General features: G+C 40.2%; 1 protein-coding gene across 3 annotated transcripts in view; it reads right to left on the bottom strand.

The window, feature by feature from the left end:
• kif21b (kinesin family member 21B) overlaps nucleotides 1–17063 on the bottom strand; it is a 69379-nt gene that overhangs the window by 12927 nt on the left and 39389 nt on the right. For 2 of the 3 annotated variants that reach the window (XM_061042042.1, XM_061042041.1), the window contains exons 17-31: nucleotides 15971–16287; nucleotides 15619–15802; nucleotides 14866–15069; nucleotides 14635–14736; nucleotides 14085–14250; nucleotides 13151–13211; nucleotides 12873–12921; nucleotides 11962–12206; nucleotides 10383–10451; nucleotides 10134–10244; nucleotides 3197–3333; nucleotides 1559–1739; nucleotides 1245–1409; nucleotides 425–542; nucleotides 157–327 (exon numbers count right to left, since the gene is read on the bottom strand). In XM_061042042.1, the coding sequence (XP_060898025.1) occupies nucleotides 157–327; nucleotides 425–542; nucleotides 1245–1409; nucleotides 1559–1739; nucleotides 3197–3333; nucleotides 10134–10244; nucleotides 10383–10451; nucleotides 11962–12206; nucleotides 12873–12921; nucleotides 13151–13211; nucleotides 14085–14250; nucleotides 14635–14736; nucleotides 14866–15069; nucleotides 15619–15802; nucleotides 15971–16287 (2280 nt within the window). Of the gene's footprint in view, nucleotides 1–156; nucleotides 328–424; nucleotides 543–1244; nucleotides 1410–1558; nucleotides 1740–3196; nucleotides 3334–6773; nucleotides 6813–10133; nucleotides 10245–10382; nucleotides 10452–11961; nucleotides 12207–12872; nucleotides 12922–13150; nucleotides 13212–14084; nucleotides 14251–14634; nucleotides 14737–14865; nucleotides 15070–15618; nucleotides 15803–15970; nucleotides 16288–17063 lie in introns of all 3 variants that reach the window. The other variant, XM_061042040.1, reaches the window with a different exon arrangement.

Below are 17063 nucleotides of genomic sequence, written 5' to 3' on the forward strand. Positions count from 1 at the left end.
ACACACACACACACACACACACACACACACACACACACACACACACACACACACACACACACACACACACACACACACACACACACACACACACACACACACACACACACACACACACACACACACACACACACACACACACACACACACACACACCTGAGTGAGCTCCTGCTGCTCCAAATCCCATTTTTTGATTCCGTTGTCTCTGGATCCGCTGAACAGAACATCCCCCTTTACAGCCAAACACTCGATGCCGTCATAGTGTGGTGGCTCAAAGTTATGAGCTGGGCCTACATTACCCAGGGTTCCCTCTGCCACGTCAAACACCTGAGGAGAGACCAAAAAGTCAGTTCGTCGTTCGATTTGTCTCAATATGTGACACACAGGAGTGGTCGAAATGTGTCAGAGTGTGAGCGGATGTAACCTTGACGTAATGGTCTTTAGAGCCTGTGATGACTTGGTCTTTGCCCAGCAGAGACTGTCCCACTGTCAGACACATCACCGAGCCGATGTGGCCTGTCAGCTTCCCCATCGCTTGCATCCTAAATACACACATTGACACACACACACACACACACACACACACACACACCAGAGACATACCGACAGGCACGCAGCAAAAGAGGCGAAGCAAAGGTCTGTGAAATTCATTACTCACAAGAATCTGATTTTCAAGTTGTCAGTTTCACTGAGTGAAATCACTTTCCGTCTCGAGATTAAAGTGGCTGAGACACAGCAACACCAAAGGCAGAGATGATAGTGGAGAAATATTTAATACATTCATTTTTCATTTCTGGGGGTTGTTATGCATCATTAAATTGGTCCGAGGCCTTCAGCGTAAACTGTCTGGTCCTGTCTGTTCATCATTTTACCCCTGGAAGCAATAAAAGAGGAGAAGATGGGTAGGTTTTTATTTTTACAAGATATTAGAAATAGGGGGGTCTTCTAGGGAACCTGCTTGTTTTCACACTTGATATCGTCAGTGCTGAGTTCCTGCATTTTTCTGATTTTGACAGCCTTTCCCATCCCTTCAGTCGGGTCGGGTTAATCAGCTCACTGGTGGAGTAACATCTACCAAATGAATATATTCACATCGGTGTCTACAAGAATTAAGAGCTAGCTTTGCAGAATCTACCTGCATGAACAAACAAAGGAAATATATAAGAGCCTTCAGAGTGACTGAAGGACTGACATTAACTCAGAATTAGATTTAGTATTTTAATGAACAAATTAATCAATCATACCTGTTCAGGTCCCACATGCGTACAGTGTTTCCGGCAGCAGCATAAAGCACAGATCCTGATGGGTTGAGGGCGATCTGGTTGATCTGACACTCCCCCTGTGCAAAGGTTATTGTGCGAGTGGTGGTGCTTGCACACGCGTCCCCAGAGACAACCTGCCCAGATGAACTGTGGGAGTACAGAGAAGAGAAACAGGGGAATAACTATAAGAGGGTATTAAATGGAGACATGAGAAGAGAGACAAGTTGAATTCAGTAGTCATTTTATTTGCACTGCTCAAACCCCTTTCATCTGGCTGATCGTAAAAAGGAACTTACGTCAGCGTGCGGATACACTTAGCGGAGTCCCGGATGTCCCACACCTTTATGTAGGAGGTGGAGACAGAGAAGACCAGGCAGGAGGCAGGACAATATTTCACTGACACCACGTTGTTTGGGTGGCCTTTTAAGGTGACAATCTCCTGACCTGTTACCAGGTTCCACATCTTACAAGTACGATCTAGAGGGGTAAAAGAGGCGGGTCACAGTCACAGTTTGGATTGACATAAATGATGTGATACGACATAAAATGATGTGATATGACATACATAACATCAAAATCAATCAGATAATTCTTTTGTTGCAATTTCTTTTACCTGAGTGTTAGCCTGGTTAACATTCTTAATCATGTTTATACAAGTTTAAAATATGATAAAAGAACATCAAAAGACGGATGCCACTTATGGAGGGAATAATTAAGAATACGAATATTTAAAACTTTATACTAGTTTCAAATATTTTAATTTTATATAAGCTATCCGTAGCTTAGCATTAACTTGTTATGTGGAGATTGCTGGAAAAACGACAGACAGCAAAGGAAGTGGTAAACTGAAATGTAAAAGCAACACAAGCAAAAAAAAACGCTAATTCCTCAATTTCATTTATTGAGAAAAAAAGGACATGTTGAACATTTTGGGAAATAAACATATTCACGTTCTTAAAGAGAGCAAGATGAGAAAACGTAAGCCTAATATGTTTAAGTACTTAAAGGCTTTATATGTGATTTTTTTGATCCAGCAGATGTCACCCTTTAGCACCAGCATGAAACCAAAACAACTTGCGGTGCATTGTTGTGTTAGCATGCTAATGCTAGTGATCTTTATTATGCTCGTATCTTCACACTGCATGTAAATTTACCTGAAATGAGCGTGATCTAGAAACACAGTTAAGCAGTGAGTACAGTATGTTATTCTTCTTTTCTCTAGTCCCTCAATTAAACAACTTTTATACGTGAGGGGAGGAGTCAGCCGGCCATCCTCGTGATGTAAACAAACTGAAGATAGGACTCTGAAAACTCTGAAAACATCACAGACAGTGGGACTCGGGTGTTACACCCATTGTAGACAGTCATGACTCACAGAGTTATTTTCAGAGGATATACTTGATTTCTATTACATTTAAGTGTGAAAAATCACATAGAAAGCCTTTAAGTAACATCCACATGAGTTTAGATTAGCATAAATACTGGACAACTTAAAATGTGCCAACAAGAACCTCTATACTCCTCCAACACTCATTTACACACTGTATCTCAAAATGTAAATGTCAAAGAGAAGAAAACCCCTCAAAGGCACTTTGTCATTCATACACGATGCACTTATAAAAGGTTTGACAAGCTAGCTGTTAGCTTGTTTATTCACCTCCGAGCCGTAGCTGCATTTTCATCAAACTAACATGAGAGAAGAGCCGGCATGTTGAACTCATCTTGACTTTGATGATAGTTAGAAATGACACTCTTTAAGTTATTTTGTATTTTGCTTCATATGGAAGACACTAATTAAAGAAAACTTTAGAAATCTCATACAGTATAATATAGTAATACATTATTTAAATTTAACAGCTGTCATTAAGACCATACAAGATATATTAGATTTATTCCAAAAAACAACAAGAGTCCAACAAGACGTTTTTTTTTACCTTTAGATCCAGTGAAGAGCAGCTCATCTGTAGCATCCACACATAGTACAGGCTTGGAGTGGCCCTCGGCCACAGACACACTCTGCAGGGGGGCTGTCCGACCCCCCTTCACACCCCCGATAGGATTGATCACACCCCTAAAGATCACATACACACACACACAATGTAACAGTCACTTAAATACAGATCAGTAAGGCTGTTTTCTTTACTTATCTACAGATATTTGTACTTGGATACAGGCCAATCCAAAAACATGCACACAAAATACAAGGGGCAATACAAACCTCACTGGATACAAAGGCACTCCCGTGTAAAAAAAATCTGTGCATGTACATAATACCCCACACACACACACAAACACAAACACAAACACGTACAAACACATATTGAACTGTTGGTTTTGTGCACCCACCTGCTCCCTCTCTCTGGCATGCCTCCACTACCCAATCCCTCTTCTTTTTTTTTTCTTTGTGAAACAGCCCAATTAAGACACTGCAACAGTGAGAGCTGCTTTCTATTCACCGTGTCTGTCTGCCTTACATTTTCACACTCACTCACACACATACACACCTAAGTATACAAACACACACACAGGCCCATATACCCTATGCCCCCCCGCCCTCCACAATCTACAGTGTGTCCTGCTGACAGGCCAGAGTCCCAGAGTGCCTGGAGAGCAGTCAGCGGACTGAGACAGAGCTGGCAGAGGGTGAGAGGAAGAGGGGGGGAATGTGGGAAAATTGGTCCCTAGTGGGTTTCCTTACAACCCCAGTGGTTGTTAGTATTGTGTGTGAGTGAGAGAGAGTGAAGCTGAAGTGTGTGTTTAGAAGCTATGGTAGCATGCTCTTCTTCTCTTCCTGCGTGTAGCTACGTGGATGTCCCAGAGTTAAAACACACACAAACACACATCAAATCAAACTGAAACATCCACCACACTTCCAGTGAATATTTTTTTAAGTGCATAAAAATTCCAACAAAAATCAAAAGCTGTCAATCATCAACTAGTAAAAAAAAAAAATCGTGCATGTCTGCAAAGTCTTATGAAACAAAAAAGAAAAAATAAGCTCAAAACAAATGGTACAAACAGCCACAGCCTGGCTCACTGACTACACAGCAGCCTGCAACTCAAAAATAAACCACAGCACAAAGTCCTGAGGTGTCATCATCACCACATGCAGGATGGGGCTTTATCTCAAGTCAGCACCTCAATGGTGAGTGGCCTTTAGGTGCCAATGGAAAGGGTTTGGTACATGTTGCTAAGGTAGAGAAATGTTACAAGTTGATAACACCGTCAGATTATCAGCTTCCGCTTCTATGCACTGCTGCAAAACCTGACTGTGAAGGGAGGTGAAAACAGCATCACATAAAATCCATCCCATCTCCATTTTGGACCAAATTCAATGAAAACATGATGATAGGATATACTGTGTATAGGTATTTATTTGTTAAATAGAGTAGAAGCCTATATTTGTGATGGGTCTAGTTTTATGTACATGAAGAAGGGGAAGTATTTAAAACAAATAGGATCAGAAGGATTTGAGGTGCCCTTTCATTTGAATGAACTTTATCACTCTGAAGGCTGTAGTGATGATTGAAGGTTTTTATGTCTTCTTGTCTTTGATTAAAATATAAAGTCAGTGAGACACATTATGTGATTTCTCCTTTAAAGATCTATCCCTTCCTTTTATTCATTTTATTGCTTTTAACCTTTTTATCTTTCTCTTCTTTAAATGTTTTAGCCTTTAAATGTATCCCTTCCTGTATTCATTTTACTGCTCTTAGTCTTTTTAAATTCCTACTCCTTTTATCGTTTAACTCTTCAGCTCTCTGTTGCTTTATTCATTTAACCAATGTCCTGTTTATCCCTTCTTTTTTATCTTCATTCTGTGTTTATAGCCTGTGATGAGACGTCGTCCCACTCTCCCTCAATTTTAATTTTGTTCTCTCCTGGTTGATTTTAAACTAATCATTGTACTGAACTGCCTCTCCATACCTGCCTGTTGGATCTTATTCCTGTTAGGGAATGTTTGTTTTTTGTACAGTACTGTGCTATGTTTCCGTTCGATAATCGCCTCTGACAGATATTACAGTGTGCTGTGTTATGCACTTTGTTAGGGCTGCTAATGGATGTGGCAGGGCCAAGAACTGTGCGACCAGCCGACTAATGAAAAACATGAGGGGAGCTCAGTATGTGCTCTCAGCAGTACATTGAAAAACAGGCAGAAGAGCCATGGTGCATCCATTTCTTTTTTGTGCTTGCACATAAGTGTGTGTGTGTGTGAAAGAGTAGGAAAAACATAGGACGGGTTGATCGTTTAAAAGAAGAAAAAAACATGTTACATGTTTTTTACAAGTCTTTTTTTTGTCTGAAATGAGAAGACTGTTATTACTCATATCTGTACATGCTCCAGCCAGTTGTCAATTAGCTTAGCTTAGCATAAACACTGAAGCGTAAAAAAAAAATGGCTAGCCTAACCACCTTTGAGGCTCACTAACTTACGTGTGGAGGTTGTGTCGTCTACTAACCCCAAGATCAACAGGTTTATTTCTACCTCCTCCTGATGGCATGTCGTATGTCCTTGTGCTTTACTGACTGTGTATGAATGAGTGCAGTGAAGATTTTAACTTTTTCCCTCTTGAGCTTGAGTGGCTGGTATTTAGATTGTGTTATGGTTAAAGAACCAGGCAAGCTGTTTCCCCCATTGCCTACTCTATGTGTAATGCTAAGCTAACAGGCTGCAGATATGTCTCAGATGGAAAAAAAAAAAGTCAATATTTCCTAAAATGACTCGTCCTGTAAATTTTGTTGTATGTTTTACCTCTTTATGACTATTTCTATCTTTATTGAAAAATGAGGTAACGGTAATTAAATATCTGCTATTGCACATACAGTAACTGCTATTATCAGTCCTTCCCCATTACCATGATCAGACAAGCATTTAATGCTTAAAGCTGAGAACTTTAACCATTGTTACGGGCAATAAGTCTGAATCAGCTGTTGTTTGTTTGGTTTCTATCCACCTCTTTCTTTCTGTATCTCCCTCTATCTCCGAGTCTAACACAGTCATAGGAGATGGCTGTTCAACATGAGTCTGGTGCTGCCCCAGGTTTCAGGATGTTTTTCTTTGCCGCTGTTGAATTTGACCAAGTGACCAAGTGTTTAGCTCATGTTGAATCTAAATCTGCTTTTTATGAAGTGTCTTCAGATAACCTTTGTTATTACTCGGGTTACTATTTCTCAAAATATCAAGAGGTTACTCAAAACATGTTTGATTACATTTTCAAACTGTTTTATTTGCTCTTTTTTTTCTGTTGATGGGTGAAAAAGTTCATTCAGGCCTTGTATGCGAGAAACACCAGAGAGAAAAAACAACATCACATGGGTGGGAAAGGCCAGCAGCTCAAGAAAACTGCATGTGGTTAAAACATGCACCACATGTCATGCTACATGCCCTCACAGAGGAGGGTTAAAGATAGTGGAGGCCAGGCAAGGCTCGGACTACCAGTGAAGACGACATGACACCATGTGAAGTGAAACAGGCAGATGGGAAAACAGAGACAAACACAGTTCCTCTACCTGAGCACCTCGGAGAGCGAGGAGTCGCTGTCATCCGACCTGGAGGCAGAAGAGGAGCAGGATAGGGGAGGGTGGGGTGGGGCGGGGAGAGGAAAGGGTTAAGCACGCTTAGGAAAGACAGAAGGGTTACTGGCAGAGGGTTAAAGGGAGGAGTGACTGGAGGAAGGGTTTTGGATACAAAGCAGTGAGCAAACTGGTAGGAAAGCTCAGTCGAACAATGAAGCGTGTCCAGCGGTTATCAGGCATTTTAATCAACTATGTTTTTTTTTTCTCAAGAAGATAACCACTGAACAGGCTTTATTCTTTGACATCTGTCCACAGATGTTCTCCTTGTTAAAGCAATATTTACTATTCACTGGTCAACCAACAATAAGCAATGAGCTAGTTAAGTTCACTTCCCATTTGCGTCGTTAGCGCTAGTATTAAAGATTAATGGTTTAAAGAAATAGTTGTGACAGTTTGGATAATTATCTTTTTTAATTTACTTGATTTATACCACTCTTGTGTCTTGTGTCCATTAAAACTAAAAACACAGCTGAAAACTAAGGCTTGTTTTCAGCTGTAGCCTGAAAACCAGCTAAAAGGCTAGCTTAGCTACTTAGCTAGCATCTGTACAAGGGTAGCAAACGCCTCCAAATATGGTGGTTTGACGTGTGGCTAAAATTGTTTGTCATTATTTTTTAAGGATAATGATTAAAAAAAGGACATAATTGGTAACGAGTGGGCTTTAGAGGTTCAGGCAGGTGGATTTAGTTAAACCTGGAAGAAGCTGAGTAGGCTTTTTCCCAGTTTCCAGTGTTGCTAATCTAATTTATCCTTTCTCTTGCTATAGCCTCATATATTTCTCACAGACTTTAGAGCGGTATATATCTTTGCATACATCTCTCTTCACAAAATGTCCAACTATTTAATTGAACAAGGAAGAAATAAAGTAGACAAAGGGAAAAAGGGGAATTGGTTGAGGAAGAAACACTGACTGCTAGGATGGTCCAACAAACAATTATATTGTGACTCCTCAATGAAGGACCCCTAATGCCAGCGTCCACTCCAACAAGTAAAGGGTTAACAGTGGGATGGATCCTGAATGGATTTCAATCAAGCTCAAAGGCGACCCTGCTCAAAGCTGTTGAGGTTCAAAATCCAGAGCACACGTACACAGTACCTCAACGATAGCCCGAAGGGAAAGCCTGGTATGTATGCGACAGTGCAATAAAAATGTTATTATATTGTAAATATTTTATAGCCTCTGGTTTGTCGCCCTGAGAGCCAGTGCTTTACAGTCCTGAGCATGAAATAATAAAAACAGTTCTGGATATGTCTGGAGGGAGCAACAGTGTTAAAAAGTGATAGAAGATTCCTCTATTTCTTGGTATTTACTGCCGGCTATGGTGGCTATTAGCATAGTAATATCTGCTCTCCTGAGAGATTCTCAAGACAAAATCCTTCTTTAAATTCAATGGGTTTTACTGGAATCCCATGAAAAGATTTTTTTTAAAAAGGACCTGAGATTCAAAGTGTCTTCAGCCATAACAAACATGAAACATTTGATTAAATGAAATGTCAGTTTTTTCCAATATGTGTCAAGAACTTGATCCCAGTCTTGTCAGCAATCCATGTACTCAAATAGGATCAGCAAATATTCTTCATGCATGTCGACATCACAGAAAGTTATTGCATTTCAAAAAATTCAATGAACTTGTACTGATGTTCTTCACTTTTTTTTCATTCTTTGCACAGCAGACAGCTTCTCATTTAACACCCAATTACACAGAATTCACTCAGACTATTCATACTGGGTTTAATTACTTTTCAAATGACTTGGCTTCATTTATCTTCGACTTCATGCTTGTAGAGATGAATTAAGTTAGTTCAGAGTTGGGTCAGACATGTTTGTAACAGTCATGTTGGGACAGTGAAACCAAACAAATGAAAAGGTTTAATTAATGAACCTTTGGATAAAAACCACATCGACTGTTCGCTTTTGGAAACGAAAGAGTGGAAATAATAACATGATGTTAATCTTTCTGCAAACTGCAACGCTTCCTGAAACAAAAGATGAAAGCTCACACCACTTCATCCTCCTTCTTTATGTGCTGTAGGAAGTGGTCTTCATGGGGAACTACATAGAAGACACTAAACATTAATGTCCTCCCAAACTAGTCAATTCAAAATGGGAACCAACGACAACAGCTGCATGGAAAGATGGCAAGAGCCAACTCATTTACCTACCCCTGCTCCACATCCTGAGGACCCACAGGCTCCAATTTAAACAATCAACACACACACACACACACACACACACACACACACACACACACAACTCAAGCTCAACACAAACATCTCTGCATGCAAAGGGCTCAATAAAAATAATAACTATTCTGGATTAATGGAGATTACAAAACAACTTTAGAGCAGATCAACTGAACGCCTATAGTTACCCTTACAATGCACACTGTAATATATCCACATTTTCACTCTGCCTGATGCAGCTTGATTACACACACGTACTGTAAACCTTGTGAAGTATGTACTATATTCTGTTGACTTCATGTAGGCAAATATGATGGGAGAAAAACATGAAAAACAGGGAAAACCAAAAGCTACATATTTTTATTTATTCTTAGTTTCAAACCTAGATATTTATAAAAGATCGGTTTGTTGGTTGTGATTGGTCAATATTTATTTTCCGCTTGACCAAATGCAGATCATGTTCATCATCACTGCATCTTAAAAAGATACAAAATAATGAATTATAACATATCATACCACATCTTGCTTTCCCCCCCTCATTAACCACAACAGACATTGTTTTTCTTTCTGTGCAGCATGGTACAATCTGAGCGGCTGCTCTCCCCTTCCCCTCATTTGTTTCCTGGTAACTGCTACGAATGGATTGGAAAGACACTGCAATTAAACGTCTTTGCTAGTGTTGCTAAAAGCAGGACTGACTAGCCTGTGGTTTTCGGTTTCAATGATCAGATCTTCGTTTGCCTTGGGAGTGCATTTAACACCTGGGTTGTGTGGGTGTTTGCACCAGCTGTTCCCCAAGGAACTCAACTAATGCCAGATGAAAAAGTCTCTCTGTCTAAGTGCGGGATTCTTCTGAAGATAAACAGCTTGTGCAGCACACTCATAAGAGGCTCATCTACGCTGCAGATAAAAACACCTTCCTCTCAAAAGCCCTGACCTTCAGCCTATCTAGTGGGCCAAGGAGGACCCTAAACCATGGAGGAGAAGAAAAGAAAAGAAAGAAAGGAAACCAAAAGAGTGGTTCAAAGTGAGTCTGAATTGATCAGGTGGGAACAGGGAGACAAAAGGACAAAAGCAGTGTGTGAAAGTATGTTTGATGTGTGTACTTACTTGTCTAGAGCAGAACCTTGGGTTTGGTTGCTGGTGAGCCTTGAGAACACATTGCGGTCATTCCTGGTCCTTAGAGGAGGGGAGGAGGGGGGAGTATAGCCATCAGTGGGCCTGATAAAAGGCAGAAAGGTGTGAAAACAGTTGAGGACAAGATTCATTAAAAAGAAGGAGCTTGAAAATTACATTGCATCAAAAACTGGGATCAATCATCCATAAAAAAAAAAGTTCTGAATATTACAGTGCCTGTACCTGTAGGAACGGTCGTAAGATTTCCTTCGTGTTATTGGGGAAGTGTCATAACCACGAGACTGCCTGGGACTGATAAACAAACACAAACACACACACACACCAAGCACAAAAGAAAACTAAGCAACACTTTGGGGAAGTGCACAGGTTGATACAAAGCTACATAAACTGCTGGGAATCTATAAAGCAGACAAAAGCAACTAGTAGACTCGTTTCTTAAAACATCAAATCACACACACAACCAGACTTCCCTTCCTCAGGGACTGATGCAAGTGTTAAGGATTTCTCCTTTTCCATCCCTAAAGCAGTTTTATAACCTAAAAAAATGTCACGTCTCGAGCAGATCTCATGTGCATGTTAGCTTGAAGTATGCAGTTGGAAAAGCACAGATTTTTGTTGTGACAATTTTGTCTCGGTTTTAAGAAAACTAAATATAAAAAAGATGTTATTTTTATGCTGTAGATAAACTTGTGAAATACCATTTGGGTGAACTTCCGGTTATGTCCTATTCTCATGTTTCTATTCCACTTGTTTGTTATTCTCAGTAATAAGTTAGAAATGTACCACCCATGTGACCTATGCAGCAAATGTTGACCAATCATGGGCTTCAAGACGAGGGTATGGAATTGACACTTTTTTTTTTTTTACTATGTTATATTTGTCATGTTGCTCATTTTGAGAATTTGGGAATCAACAGTCAAAGGAAATGTGATTGAAATAATATACAGGAAAGTCAGGAGATAGTTGCAGCCTTGCCCACAGTAAAGGTCACAAGAAGTATATCTTCCTAAAGTAGAGGTCAACAACAAAAAAAAAAAAACATCTCTGTCTGAAGCTACAACTGTAGGTCAGGTGTGCTGTAGGTTTATTCTTTGGGTCAAGGAAGAGGTCTTGTAAATACTCACTTTAGGATGTAGCGTAACGGTTAAAACAGTTAGCTTAAATTGCTATATAAACAGTTTCACTTCATTGTTGCTTTAAGATAACAATTTAGTGTCTAGTGAACTAAAATCAAAGGGTATATTTGGTTGCTAGCCTGTTAGTCTGTTTTTGTAAATCCAAATGTGTTGTCTTAAGTGTAGCCCAACTGTGTAGCCCAAGAGCTAAATATGTTAGCTTAAAGTAATGTATAAAAAGCTTAACTAGCTAGCTTTTGGAATCGGATTAGAAGCTTAATTTGGTAAACTTAACTAGAATTATTGGATGAATGTCTGTTTGCTAGCTCAAAGTGAAATGTGAGTGATAATATCAAAGAAATGGAAAATGGTGAACCAGTTACTTGTAATGAATTGCAAGCCATCTTCACAAGTTATGCAAGAATGCTTGTGGTGTCAAAAAGGGCTACAAGAGCTAATCTGACACACTGTTGGGAAACACTACACAAAACACTTGGTAGCCACAGCAGTGGGGGCTGCATTTAAAATACCCTACCATCAGACACACTGTGATAAATGATTACTTGTAAAGTGTAGCCGTAACACTTCTGAATAATCTAGACTCAGGCCACCATCATTAACCTTTTCTATAACACGTGTTAAGCCTTACTCTAGCTTCATCTCAGATCTGATTCAGATTCACTTACAAGGTGTGTCCCCTGATAGGTAGGCTGATGGTGCGGGATGCTCGGTCTCTGTGGAAGGGGTCTCTCAGGGCCAAGCTGAGCCCCAGACTCACTCTCCCCAGGCTCAGACCATCCTCCTGGATGTCAGTCAGAGAGGCCAGAGATTTGGTAATGTGTTGCTGCTTGCTGCCCGATGAGGGGTCCAGGACTGGACCAAGATACTCCGCGGATACCGCCTTCATCTGAGCGGACAGACGGGGCTCCATCTGGGTGAAAGATGGGCACCATTTTTTTTGTTACATAGGACCATAGAGTGAAGAGTGTAATCAGAAAGAAGGAAATCAGTGCGATAAAAAGAAAATGAGACAAAAAATAAACACAAAGACTACATTTAAATGAGGTGCAGCAGATATTTACATACAGCCTGAAAAAACATTATTCAGCTGGGAAAAGGTGCAAAGAGAATTTTAAAAGCGTAAAAACAAACATGTTTCAAAAGAGAAAGTCGCCTTTGTGGTTTGTAAAAAAAAAAAGGCTGGATGGAGAAAAACAATGATGAAAAAACACAACAAAAGAAAAAGGCACATCATTATGGATAAGTGAGATTTATTTCTAACCAGGGTTTCCTCCTTAGAATATCGAACAAAGCTTTACGAGGAAGACATTTACAAGTGTTAGCTTACACTGCCCCCTCATGGTTTGTTACAAGAATGACAGCTGGACTGACAAGCTGTGATGTGTGTTGATGGTGAAAATTAGAGCAGGGGTCAACACTCAGTGACATCATCGAACTGTCATCGTGATTTATAAAAGGTGGGACGAGAACAGAGACTGTAAGACGCAGCACTATGTGATGTTTTGGTCACAAAACCTTTCAAATGTAACAGTGATATTTAACAACTGTACACCTCAGCGACACACATCAGCCATACCTTTGTCTTGAAATCATCCTGGCTGTTAGACTCTTTCATATGAGATACACTGCAGGAAGAGAGAAAGTGAGTCAGGAAAGTGGACAGAGCAGTGTGTACTCGATTTTTCAGATGAAAGATTCACATAATGGAATCTTCTTTTTTTTGCTAAATATGACCCAACAGAAGCAGATCGTGTTAGATGTTTTTAGGAAAAGAGGGTCACAGTGAGAGGAGGATGTTGTTGTGTGATGTTGTGTATGAAGGATGGAGTGTGGGCGAGCAGACTGCAGTCTCACCTGCTGTCAGAGGCTTGGCTGAACTCAGAAGGCTCCTCATCTGTGCTGGCATAGCCATTTTCTGGAAGCACAAAAAAACATACAAATCGTCGGACCTCAGCACAACACAAATAATCATTATTTTTTCACTGAATTGTTTTTATAATGTTATATCTTTCTCTGCATTTTCCCCGAAAAAAAGTCCTTTAAACCATCAATCTTTTAACTTTAACTTATGTATCACTGATTGCACAGCTGTGGACAGCTCCCTATATCAATACTGTCCATTTACAACTGTTTTTGCACATTTACATCTATCTCCAGCAAAGTCTGTTGTATTTAATCTTTTCATATTTAAGACTAGTAATGCTTAGTTAAATCCTGGTTGTATATAGTCACATTCTTAGTTTTGATATTTTTAGTGTTTATTTACTTTGTATTTAATATTATATTGTGTTGTTTTGCTAATATTGTGTGTTTGAGATAACCTGCTGCTGTAACACCACAATTTCCCAGTTTGGGATCAATAATGTAATTCTATTCTATTCTATTCTATCAATCATGCAATTAATAGGGCATCATCCCTTCCATATATTCACCAAGTCTGACAAGGGCCAATTTTTTGTGCCTGCCCTGCCGCATTGTTTTTGGACGGACTGCACAAACAAAGGAGCAGGTGGAAGTGGATGACTGAGTGAGAATCTAAGTAAAACTTTATTTGATACTGTCTTTAAAGTCTGTACTGTGGTTAAAAGCAGCAGTGTTAAGCACAATGATAACAGCCATGTAAGAATGTATTCTTAAAACTTCTCCAAACAGTGAAGTATAGACATTTAGGCAGTAGATCGTGTTTAACATTACGCCGCAGCAGACTGAAGGAGACAGATTGGCGACGGAGAATCAAGAGGAGGAGTGTGAGGGAACACACACACCTGATAAAATGTTACACACTCACCCTGCTGTACGTTGTGGATGAGAGCCTGGAGTTCAGGGATGTATTCTGCCTTTTCTCGCAGAGCGTCGAGGATTATGTGATTATGGGAGGAGCCAATCACATCAGTCTGTCTCAGCTGACCCTCCAGTAGTCTGATCTGAGCCTCCCTCTGAGCGACCTGTAAGCTCTGCGCAGACACAATGACCATATAAGTCACACATTAAAATGCAAATGCAATACACACACAAGTGCTACAGAATAAAAATGTATTTGAAGATAAGGATCAAAACACTAGTATAACAGACTACAAATTATCTACAGTATGTTCATTTTCTAACTGAGTGTTTAGAGATCTTTGGTACAATGAAAAACACCCAAACATCATATTGCATTACATGCCACTAGATGGCACCAAACCATTATTCATGTTACCTGCATGACACTTACTTCAAGCACTTAGTTCAACTTTGAGTTATTTCAACATTATGGCTTTAAAAACAGTTTCTAATTGTTGCAAAAATAGACTTTTTTCCCTTTATTGGTTTTCATAGGGACCCTAAAGATGACTTGCTTTGTCAATAGAAGCCTTCAGGAAGTGGCCGAGCAGGTTGCGAGCCTCAGCCAGAGAGCAGGAGCTGATCACTACCGATGTGTCCACAGAGTCCAGCTCATCCTGGGGGAAAACACAACCAACAACCCTGAGCATTACAGGAGGCCCTTCTGTCCCTCCACACAGCTGATAGGCAAACTTAATAGATTTTCGTGCTCATGTTATAGTGTGTGTGTGTGAGTGTGTTTATACCTTGGTCTCTTCTATCTGCACTATGGTGGCCTGGCAGTCAGACAGGCTGTCATTAATGTAGTCTATGTTGGCGTTCAGCACCTCAATCTCCTCATTGATTTCCAGAATGATGCGGTCCCCTTCTTCTGGCCCCTCCCCTTCTGCACTCAGTACCTCCCTCTTGTGTGAGAGTGCTTCCTGCTGTGCCGTCAGCTCCTCTCGTTTCTGACTCGTACAAAACATAAATGCAAACACAGCAAGAAAAAAAAAAGGAAGTAAGAACTATTGTAAAAACATACTCAAGGAAAATCAAATGGGGGAGTGTTATTTCCACATGTGTGAAACAAATCAATTTGTGATTACTCTCTTGTCCTCAAACTAAGCAGCTTAAAGCTGACAGCATTTTCTAAAGTGTTGTGTCCAGCATAGCAGATAGTTCTGCATGGTTTTAACAGTCGCTGCCTTAAAAAAAAGAGGAAGGATGAGCCTCCCTTCACTTTGGTTAAAGTTGACAGCTACTGAAATGAAGACAAAAAAAAAAAGTGTGACTTAAGGAGCTGCTTCTGCTGATGCTGACACTATTTGCATGTTTAATTCTCAGTCCTTTAGTTTGAATTTGAAACTAACACTGCTGGTCACCACACTGTGGTTATTGGCTTGTTGTATAACAATCAATTTAGTTGACAGTACAATCTGCTGTGACACCAGTTAAAACACCTCTAACAGCGCTTCTTTTTAACCTCATCAGAGCTAAACCCTAACGGCCATCCCTACCTTGATAAGGCGATCCATGTCTGACTCCATATTTTGGATCGTCATTCTTTGCATGACTATGTCCATAATGCGACGCTCAAGGGTCTGCCACTTTTGACGAGCTGATTTGGAGAAACTGCTGACTCGACCTGCCGCAGCGATGCTTCCAAGGCCTGCTGGTTTACGCTGCAGCTTCTTCCTGCTGCTGAAAGGAGGAAGAAAGAAGAGAGGAATGGAGGGGACAGGAGGAGAAAGCTTATTACCACCGTTACCCCTTTGAAAATGTTAACCCCCTTATTTGTTCATTGTAATAATAAAACTCTAAAATAACTTCCACTTGAAAATTGTTGCAAAAAATGTGACTCCATCTCACCCAATGACCCGGTTTCCATCCATGCTCCCTTCACTCTCTCCGAGATATCCGAATCCATTGTTCTTGTTGTTCCACTGCTTTACCAGTCCACTCACAGACCTCCCAGTCTCAGGTTCAGAGCTGCTGGCTGTTGTGCTGGCTGATAACTCTGCTCCAGAGTCTGTAACTGAGGTGTTGTGGTTCCAGCGGGCCACGCGCCCTGCCACGCGATCTGACATGGGCTTTGCCAGACGCCGCAGGGCACTCACCTCCTGCGTCTTTCTGCGCAGCACCAGCTCCTGCTGCCGCTTCTGAGACTCCAGGGCTCTGATCTGGTACTGATGGACAGGAGGATCAAAAAGATGTTTCAAATGTTTGTCATTGGGCGTTAATCTAATTTTTCCTCATGTTTCTCTGATGAAGATGAAGAGAATAGAAGACATTTTAATTTTAGGCATCAGTTTGCAAGGACAATTTTAAAACAGAAGTGTATTTCTGTAATTGGAATTCAATTGTGGAATTCTTTAAATAATGATTTGAAGGGCTGTGCTCAGATATTTCAGTTTTAAGAAAATGTATAACATTTTATGTCATCAGACTGTATGACATTGGCAGTTAGTGTGTTTTGTGTGTGTTTTCCTTCTAATTTCTGAGGAAGTGAAGACTGAATTGTCAGGTTTGTTTTATGTTGGCATGATATTCATTCATTGATTGTAACTGGACAGACCATCCAGACATTTATTGTTTGCTTTTTGAGTAAGGGGCAGGGAAAACAAGATTCATTCTTCTCCCTGCTCCTTTCCGTACATGGGATAAAGCGTGAATCGTTTTTTTCTTTTTCCTTTTCTGTTGTGTGTTTTAACATGTAGGGAACAAATAAAAAAAATGAAATGAAATGAAAATATAAATAAGGATCCTTGAGCTGCTTTCTGCACAACAAAAAAGTGTTGATCATGAAAGCATGTGAACACTTCAGCTGAAACTCTACATAACAGGATTATAAACAAGGCCCAAGGTATGACAGTGTAAATGTTCTCATGCTGATTACTTAAGAGTTCTACTGCAGGGAAAACATTAAAGCAATTCCGACAATCTGTATGCAATATGCTCATGA

Source organism: Labrus mixtus, chromosome 7 (assembly GCF_963584025.1).
Source record: "Labrus mixtus chromosome 7, fLabMix1.1, whole genome shotgun sequence".
Taxonomy (NCBI): domain Eukaryota; kingdom Metazoa; phylum Chordata; class Actinopteri; order Labriformes; family Labridae; genus Labrus; species Labrus mixtus.